Genomic DNA, 10,423 nt, shown 5'->3' with positions numbered 1-10,423 from the left:
TCTATACTCTGAAAACTATAAAACATTGACAAAGGAAACTGAAGGCAACATAAACAAATATAAAGATATTCCATGCTCATGGATTGGAAGAATATAAAATGTACTAACCAAAGCAATCTACAGATTTAATATAATCCCTATCAAAATACCCACATTTTTCACAAAGCTGAAACATATATTACTATATTCGTATGTTACTACAAAGATCCCAGATAGCCAAAGCAATCTCAAGATAAACAAAGCTGCAGGTATCACAATCCCAGATATCAAGATACACCACAAAGCCATAGTAATCAAAACAGAATGGTACTGGCACTAAAACAGACACATAGATCAATGGAACAGAATAGAGAGTTCAGAAATAAACCTATACTTATATAGTCAATCTATAACAAAGGAGGCAGGAATATACAATGGGGAAAAGACAGACTCTTCAATAAATGGTGCTGTCAAAACTGGTGGACAGCTACATGCAAAATAATGAAACTAGACCACTTTCTTACATCATACACAAAAATAAACTTGAAATAGATTAAAGACCTTCATGTGAGACCTGAAACTGTAAAAATCCTAGAAGAGAGCACAGGCAGTAATGTATCTGACATTGACCATAGAAACCCTTCTCTCGATATGTCTCCTTGCATAAGGAAAACAAAAGCAAAAATAAACTATTGGGACTACACCAAAATAAAAAGCTTTTGCACAGTGAAGGAAATCATCAACAAAAAGACAACCTACTGAAAGAAGGTATTTGCAAATGATATATCCAATAACTAGTTAGTATCCAAACTATATAAAGGACCTCTACAACTCAACACCAAAAAACAAAAACCCCAAGCAATTTGACTTAAAAATGGGCATAGGACATGAATAGACTTTTTTTTTTTTTTCAAAAAAAGACATACAGATGGCTAATAGACACATGAGAAGATGCTCAGCATCACTCGTCATCAGGGAAATGCAAATCAAAACCACAATGAGGGATCATCTTACACCTATCAGATGGCTAAAATAAAAAAGACAAGAAATAAGTGTTGGCAAGGATATGGAGAAAAAGGAACCCTCATGCACTATTGGTGGAAATGTAAATTGGTGCAGCCACTGTGGAAAACAGTATGGAGGTTCCTCAAAAAATTAAAAAATAGAATTACCAATTAGTCTAATAATTCCACTACTCGGTATTTACCCAAAGAATATAAAAATACTAATCTGAAAAGATACATGCACCCCTATGTTTATTGCAGCATTATTTACAATAGCCAAGATTTGGAAGTAACCTAAGTGTCTATCCATAGAGGAATGGATAAGGAAGATGTGGTATGTATATATATTGGAATATTAGCAAAAAAAAAAAAAAATGAGATAGTGCCATTTGTGACAACAGGGATGGACTCCAAACCCTTGAGTATGTACTCCAGTGTGACAGGTAGTGCTACCTACAGCTGGCTCAGAATTCTTTGGTAAATTTTAAAATCTAAACCTATGCAGAGAAGGTAGCTGGCAAGCCTGAAAACCCTTGAGTACACATAAGAGTCTCTTCTTAATCACCCACTTACCAATCAGCTATGACCCTTAACCTACTCATCAGTACCCTGTGTTCAGACCCTGCCAAAGCAAAGAACATTGCAGACTTCTGGCTTAATTAAACCTCATCACAGAATTATACTCACATCTTGGTATGCTTACTCCTGCTAGCACCTGGACCAGAGTTAGCAGGCCCTGGACATCAGGTATTTTACTTCAAATGCAGATCTTATCATGTCACTTTCATTCTCTCCGTCACACAGACATGCTTTCCATTTCTCAACCTGCCATGCCTTATTAGGCTCTGGAATATGTTGTTCCTTCTACTTCCCATCATTTCCCATTGGGCACGTCCTCTTCCATCAATATCTAACTACTTACATCCTTCAGGACCCAGTCACAACATCACTTCTGGGTGGGCTTTCTGCTTTATGTTCTCCTTATACCTTTAACTTCTCCTATACTACTCCTCACCCGTCCACTGTTAGAATGACTGGTTATCTGTCTTTCCACAAGACTATAACATCCATACTTATTTATCTGTATGTCCCTGGCCTCAGCCAATGGATGCTCAGGAAAGACTGGCGGGAGGGATGAAGGTGGGCAGGCACGCCTAATTCTAAGGTCATGTTTCTGCCACATCTTAACTTGTAACTTGAGATGGGTCTTAAAATTGAAGGTGTTTTACGGTAGCAACTGACCAGCTGTCAGTCTTGATATGGCTTCCACTATTGCACACGAACACTATCTTAGCTATTTACATTGTTTTCTCTTTAACTGAGTTACATGCACTGTCGGGACCATATATTAAATTTGCCACTTAAAATGTTTATATTAAGGGGCGCCTGGGTGGCTCAGTCGGTTAGGTGTCTGACTCTTGGTTTTAGCTCAAGTCCTGATCTCAGGGTCATGAGATCAAGCCTTTGCTTCAGGCTCTGTGCTCAGCGCAGAGTCAGCTTGAGATTCTCTCCCTCTGCCCCTCCCCCTGCTCTCTAAAATAAAATCTTAGAAAAAAAAATAAAATGTTTGCTTTAAGATTATACTAGGCTTTGGCACTAAAACAAGAAGTTATTAAGTAGGTAAAAAGGCCTGGAAACAGAAGCTAGACATAAATTTAATATTAGTAAAACAAATGTTTATCAAAGAAATAGCCACAAATCCTTATTTTTATTTTGTTATATTAGTCACCATACATCATTAGTTTTTGACGTAGAGTTCCATGATTCATTGTTTGCGTATAACACCTAGTGCTCCATTCAATACGTGCCCTCCTTAATACCCATCACCAGGCTAACCCATCCCCCACCCCCCTCCCCTCTAGAACCCTCAGTTTGTTTCTCAGAGTACATAGTCTCTCATGGTTCATCTCTTCTCCGATTTCTCCCTGTTCATTTTTCCCTTCCTACTATCTTTTTTTTTTTTTTAAGGGACTTCATCAAGATAAAAAACTTTCGTACAGCAAAGGAAACAGTCAACAAAACCAAAAGACAACTGACAGAATGGGAGAAGATATTGGCAAATGACATATTGGATAAAGGGCTAGCATCCAAAATCTATAAAGAACTTATCAAATTCAACACCCAATGAGCAACTAATCCAATCAAGAAATGGGCAGAAGACATGAACAGACATTTTTCCAAAGACATCCAAATGGCCAACAGACACATGAAAAAGTGCTCAACATTGCTTGGCATCAGGGAAATCCAAATCAAAACCTCAATGAGATACCACCTCACACCAGTCAGAATGCCTAAAATTAACAAGTCAGGAAACAACAGATGTTGGCGAGGAAACGACAGATGTTGGCAAGGATATGGAGAAAGCGGAGAAAGGGGAACCCTCCTACACTGTTGGTGGGAATGCAAGCTGGTGCAGCCACTCTGGAAAACAGTATGGAGGTTTCTCAAAAAGTTGAAAATAGAGGGTGCCTGGGTGGCTCAGTTGGTTAAGCGACTGCCTTCGGCTCGGGTCATGATCCTGGAGTCCCGGGATCGAGTCCCGCATCGGGCTTCCTGCTCGGCGGGGAGTCTGCTTCTCCCTCTGACCCTCTTCCCTCTCATGCTTTCTGTCTCTCATTCTCTCTCTCTCTCAAATAAATAAATAAAATCTTTAAAAAAAAAAAAAAGTTGAAAATAGAGCTACAAATCCTTATTTTATAGAGAAACAAGACAACGAGCTTTGTGGAACCTAAGCAGGGACAATACCCAGATACAGATAAAGCTGTGTTACACTGGACTACTGAAATATGTGCAGAAGGATTGCCTAGCCCGTGCCAGGTGAAGCAACTGAAGACAGGAACTGTCACATCTCTTGGAATGGGTGAAAAAAATGTCCAAGCAGAAGTTGATGTGACTCATTCATGAGTCTTATAGGATTATCATTAAGGCATCACAGTCAAAAGGAGAACATGTAATTATTTAGACATGACTGAAAGATGTTAGCCCTAATGGGTTTTGCTAATTATATGTGTGTGTGTGTGTGTGTGTGTATACATAGATATATAAGATTATAAGATATATAAGCAACATACTTAGAGATGGTATGTTGAGAAAAAGGTAAGCAAAGGTACAATATTAAACCATAACTGCCTAAAATTAACTGTAGTACATGATGTACTACCATAATAATTTTGTAGCCACCTCCTATTGCTATTGAGGTGAGCTCAAGTGTTGTATCCATTTAAAAATGCTGTATGACACTAATCATCTCCGTGTAACTCATCTCTCTAGTAAATTGTGTACTGCAGTAAAAAGTGATCTCTCATAGCTCTCATGTAGTTTTCATCATGTTTAGTGCAGTATCACAAACCTTGAATAATACCATGGGACCCGTACAAAGTGCCACTAGTGATGCTGGAAATGCTCCCAAGAAGCAGAGAAAAGTCATGACATTCCAAGAAAAAGTTAATATGAGGTTTGCAGCTGTGGTTACCTGCCACTTTAACATGAATGAATCCAGTGTAAGGACCTTTGTAAGAAAAGGAAATCCCTGAAGCTGTCACGGCAGCTACACCAGCAGGTGTGAAAACCTTGCACTTTTTGCAAAATACCTTTTTAATCTTGTGTTGAAATATACAGCTTTTATATGGGTACAGGATTGCTATAAGAAAGGCATATCTGTAGACTCTAATATGATTCGAGAAAAAAGCAAAGTCATTATATGAAACTTAGAGCAAAAGAAAGGAGAAGGATCTAAGGATCTAAACCTGGAGAATTTAATGCCAGCAAAGAATGGTTTAATAATTTTAGAAAGAGATTTGGCTTAAAATATATCAAGATAACAGGAGAAGCAGCTTCCACCATCCAAGAGGGAGCAGATGAGTTGTCAGACACCACAAAAATCATTAAGGACAAAGGATATCTGCCTGAACAGGTTTTTAATGTAGATGAAAGTGTCCTATTCTGGGGGAAAAAAAATGCTACAAAGGACATTTATTAGTAAGGAAGAGAAGGAAGCACCTGGATTTAAGGCAGGAAGGGATAGGCTAACTTTACTGTTGTATGCAAATGCATTTGGGGTTCATGATTAGGACTTCCCTTATCTATAAAGCTGTTAACCCCAGAGCCTTGAAGAGAAATGATAAACACCAGTTGCCAGTCTTTTGGTTGTACAGCAAAAAGGCCTGGAAGATGAGAATATTTTTTCCAAACTGGTTCCATCGATTCTTTGTTCCTGAAGTCAGGAAGTACCTTGCCAGCAAGGGACTGCTTTGTAAAGTTCTTTTAATGTTGGGTAATGCCCCTAGCCACCCAGAACCCTACGAGTTCAATATCAAAAGCATCAAAGTGGCTTACTTGCCCCCAAACACATTTTCTTTTTTTTTTTTTTTAAAGATTTTATTTATTTATTTGAGAGAGAGAGACACAGCGAGAGCAGGAACACAAGCAGGGGGAGTGGGAGAGGGAGAAGCAGGCCCCCAGCCAAGCAGGGAGCCCGATGTAGGGCTCGATCCCAGGACCCTGGGATCATGACCTGAGCCAAAGGCAGACGCTTAACGACTGAGCCACCCAGAGGCGCCCCCCCCCCCAAACACATTTCTAATTCATCTTCTAATTCAGGGGGTCCTAAGGGGATCATTAGGCTCGTTAATCATAATATTCTATGGAAAGGGATATTAATTCTATGGAATAGAACCCGTGATAGAATACCATGAAAATCTAGAAGGATTACACCACTGAAAATGCCATTGCTGTTATAGGAAAAGCCATAGAAGCCATCAAGTCTGAAACAGCAAATTCCTGCTGGAGAAAACCAAGTCCAGATGGTGTGTGTGACTTCAATCAAAAGATTTACCCCAGAGCCAATCAAGGAAATCATGAAAGACTGGATATGGCAAAAAAAAAAAAAAAAAAAAAAAAACGGGATGGGGGAGCGGGTCAGGGAGGTGGTGGTAAAGGGCTTCAGAATATGGATCTTGGAGAAATTCAAGAGCTAATAGATACCACACCAGAGAGATTAACAGAAGATGACTTGATAGAGATTAATGCTTCCAAACCGGTGCCTAATGATGAAGACGACACAGAGAAAGCAGCGCCAGAAAACAAACTGACCTTAGACAGTATGGCAGAAGGGTTCCTATTATTCAAAGACTGCCTTTGACTTGCTTTAGGACATGGACCCTTCTGTGCTATGGGCACCAAAACTAAAGCAAATGGTGGAAGAACAACCGGTGCTGTATAGAAATATTTTTAGAAAAATAACAGAGCAAAAAGTCCGACAGAAATGGCAAGGTATTACTGTAAAGTTACAGCGAGTGTACATGCCTCTCCTGCCTCCCTGTCTCCTCCGCTTCTCTGATGCCAAGACCAGCGCCTCGTCCTCCTCCCTCATGCATCCAGTGTGAAGATGATGAGGGTGAAGACCTAATGATGATCCACTTCCTCATAATGAACAGTAAGTGATTACCGTGCTGTAGAGCTAATGAACTTATCTGTGGTGCGTGTGTTTGCATGAAAATCCAATAACTGTGTAGTAGGAACTGTGTGAGATGCTTTGGTGTTACTGCTTCAGTTTTCATTATGTCGAGTATCAGGTGCAAGACTTGTATGGAAGTGGATAGCATTTCCTTACACAGGCATGCAGTGAGTGATACTTAATATGAAATTAATGTGTTAGTTTACTTACTGTCTCATAACTTTTCTTTCAAAGAATTACATTGACATACAATATGCCTCTCTCTTGTAATCAGAGAAACTGCATTATTAGCCTATCAGCACAGGTAAGTGGTTTAAATATTTGCTCTTGGGGAGCTAAGGTGGTGTCTGTTGCCCTAAAGTAATTCTCAATGTTCAGTTAATGTTTTCTGATTTGCTTTTTAACTAATTAACTGACAACACACATACACATGCATATACACACACACTATATATATATAAATAAATAAAATCTTTAAAATAAAGGTGAATTTCTTTTTGACATTATCTTTTCATTTTTGATGTCTAGCATTAGTAATACATATAATATCTACAGTGTTTTATATCATATAAGACATTATTGATATAGGCACTGACATAATTTATCAATACTGTAAATTTACACCATCTGCTTACAAGATAAATTATTTATTTGACAGAGAGAGACCCAGCAAGAGAGGGAACACAAGCAGGGGGAGTGGGAGAGGGAGAAGCAGGCTTCCCGCGGAGCAGGGAGTCCAACGTGGGGCTCGATCCTAGGACCCTGGGATCATGACCTGAGCCGGAGGCAGATGCTTAATGACATGCATTGATAATGAAGCAACAATATGATTGCTTTATGATAGCCTAGCCTGTACACTAAGGAATGTATCATTATAAAATTTTTATGGTATATAGTATTAGTCTTATTCATAATACAACACTGGAAACTTTTCTTTTTTAAACCACTTACCTGTGCTGTATTCTTATAATAAAACTAGAGAAAAGCTTTCTGAGAAAATCATAAGGAAAATACATTTACAGCACCCAAATTACCTAAGCCTCAGTTTCTTCATCTGTAAATGGAGGATTATTGTGGGGATTAAATAGAAAGCATCTAGCACAATGTCAACCACAAACTCAGTACTCCCTGCTAGCACTTGTACTCCTTCTTTTCCCTTTGATGTATCTTTTATGGTCCAGTCCAGTTTTCCTCCTTTTTAATCAAGGCAGAAGTAAATTTTTACTGACTCTGAGCTCCTATGGAACTAAATCTTCAATATAAGTATTTTGATGTTGTTCATTTTAAGACTGTCTTTTTATGTGTTTGGCATATTTGCCTAAAATATTTGCTCTTGGAGAGCTAAGGTGGTGTCTGTTGCCCTAAAGTAATTCTCAATGTTCAGTTAATGTTTTCTGATTTGCTTTTTAACTAATTAACTGACAACACACACACACACAAAATATATATATAAATATGATGGCAGCAACTTCAAACCTTTTCCACTTTTCCCAAGCTTCTGGCGTTGACCCCATCCTAGGACCCTCCTCAGTCACCTACCTCTCTTGCACCTTCACAGGGGAGGAAAAGCCATCAGATAATAGCTTCCTTTGTCTTTTCTACCAGACCCCGGAGTTCTCTTTTCTCCTCCTCCTAAGGAAAATCCTTCCACCTATGTCTGGATCTCTTGCTCTCCAGTTTTTTCAGGGGACTTGTTCAATGGGTGATCTGCCCCTTCTGAAGTGTTGTCACCCTCTCCCTCTTAATCTCTTCTCACCTTGAACATGCTCAAGGCTCTCTCATGCTTGAAGAATCCTGTGTGATTACACATTTCCATCTGGCTGCATTCTCCCTCATTCCCTCACCTCAAGCCAAACCTCTCCAAAAAAAGTAGACTGCTCCCTGCCTTCCACCTATCTCTCCCCACACAGCAATCTGTCTCCCTGTCACTCTTTCCAAAGTAACCACCCACCCCTTTGATGCCAAAATCAGTAGGTTCCTTTCAGTCCTTATCTTAAAGACTTAATTATTTAATCAGATTTCAACAGTTAATAGTACATTTGGTTGTCCATTTCTGTCTCCCCTCCCCTCCAAGAATGTAAGCTCCATTATGGAGCTGTCTTGTTCATTTTTAGATCTCTGTGTTGTGATCTCTTTAGAATAACTACTTGTTGACTGAATAGATCTTGCCCTCTTCATGGCAAATTTTACTTTCCCCATCAAAACACATTTCACACACTGATTATCCGTTTGCTTATCTGTAACCCACCAGAGGCATGGTTAGAGCAGAGACAGTGCTCTTGATAGTTCTATCACCAAGCACAGGATCTTGACTAGAACGCCAAAAAAATGTGTATTGACTGAATGACTGAAAGGAAAATAAGAAAAGGGAAGGGTTTTTATGGCGTGGTAAGTAAAGAAGAGTAACACACACAGACATTCCTTATTTCCTAATTTTGCCAGAACTGATGACTGGATAGTTGACCTGAAACAATACACAAATAATTCATTAAAGAGAATTCATTACCACTAAGTTATTATTTAGTGTCCATTTTCTCTCCAGCTAAATTACCTTGGGCTCCCACTTACTGGTAAAAACCTCCAGGCAGGTTTCCTCTAATTAGGACAAAGAAATAAATAGCATATATACCTGGTTTTTCCTGTATCCAGTCAGACAACCATTTTAAATGGCAATCACAGGTCCATGGGTTCCCATGAAGATAAAGGCTTTCCAAATCAGGCATATTGGAAATCATCTCTTGAGGCAGGGAACTCAGGAAGTTATCAGACAAGTATAGGTACTTAATGAAAGATGTTTTAAATATCTGGAGGTATTTCAAAGAGACAAATGTATCTGGATGGAGCTTAGTGAGCTGATTTCCTTCCAGGTGCACCAGTCGGAGAAAGGTGAGTCCATAAAAAACCTCTGGGTTTATAAACTCAATATTGTTGTGGTCCATATGCAACCGTGTCAAGCTCCTGAGGCCATAAAAAGTATCTTTCTGAAGTTTTCGGATTTTGTTATAGCTCATTTTTAAGACCTAAGAATAAAAAATAAAAACACACACAGAAAAAAACCATTTAGTTTGTCAAAGAAATTTTCACAAAAGGGAAAAGTGTATCAATAATAAAACATTTTGGAATTAATCCAATGCAACATTATGTATATCTTGCTTGAATCCTAATTAATTCAAACAAATTAGTTGCAAATTAAATATGAGAATATCAGGGAAATTAGAATACTCATGATAATATTAAAGAGTTATTGCTAAAATTTATATATTAATGTTGTGGTTATTTTTAAAAGATTCCTTAACTCTGAGACATATATGAAGTACCTGCAGATAAAACATTAAGATATCTTATTTCTTTCAAAGCAATGCAATGAAGTAAAAAAAAGTACTGGGTAAAAGTACAGGTGAAACAAATCTGTTATGTCTTGGCAACTACTGAACCTGGATGACAATATTTTGGGATTTATTATACTATTCTTTTTACTTTTGTTATTGAAAATTTCCCTAAGTTTTTAAAAATTGTCTTGATATTTCAAGGAAATTTAAGATTTCTTGAACCTGAATTTTTCATAAAGCATACAGTGAATTCATCTGTCACATTTGTAACAGTGTTGAGATATAATTCACAGGCCATAAAATTCACACCTCTAAAGTATAAATTAAGTGGTTTTTAGTACATTAATAGTGGTGCAACCATCTCCACTAAATTTAGAAAGTTTTCATCACCCCAAAATCAAAACTGCTGCCATTGGCAGTCATTCCCTACCTTCTGCCTAGCCCTAGAAAACCACGAATTTATTTTGTTTCTGTGGATTTGCATATTCTGGACATTTAATGTAAATGGAGTCATACAGTATGTAGCCTGTAGCCTTCTGTGTCTTGCTTTTTTTAATTTGCCTAATCTTTTCAATACCCAGCCCCGTTGTAGAATTATTAGCCCTTCATTCCTTTTTATTGCAGAACAATATTCCATGTGTACATATAACATTTTG

General features: G+C 38.2%; 1 protein-coding gene across 1 annotated transcript in view; it reads right to left on the bottom strand.

Moving 5' to 3' along the window:
- The window catches only part of IGSF10 (immunoglobulin superfamily member 10), a 58,341-nt gene that overhangs the window by 12,155 nt on the left and 35,763 nt on the right, over positions 1–10,423 (bottom strand). Inside the window, exon 3 of the mRNA XM_028103064.2 lies at positions 9,068–9,458. Within this exon, the coding sequence (XP_027958865.1) occupies positions 9,068–9,458 (391 nt within the window). The remainder of the gene's footprint in view (positions 1–9,067; positions 9,459–10,423) is intronic.

Source organism: Eumetopias jubatus, unplaced genomic scaffold (genome assembly GCF_037043125.1).
Source record: "Eumetopias jubatus isolate StellerSeaLion01/CBP00866 unplaced genomic scaffold, mEumJub1_p1.0 scaffold_1, whole genome shotgun sequence".
In the NCBI taxonomy this organism is placed as follows: Eukaryota; Metazoa; Chordata; class Mammalia; order Carnivora; family Otariidae; genus Eumetopias; species Eumetopias jubatus.
The sequence above is the reverse complement of the archived record's forward strand: the minus strand, read 5'-3'. Positions and strand labels throughout refer to the sequence as shown.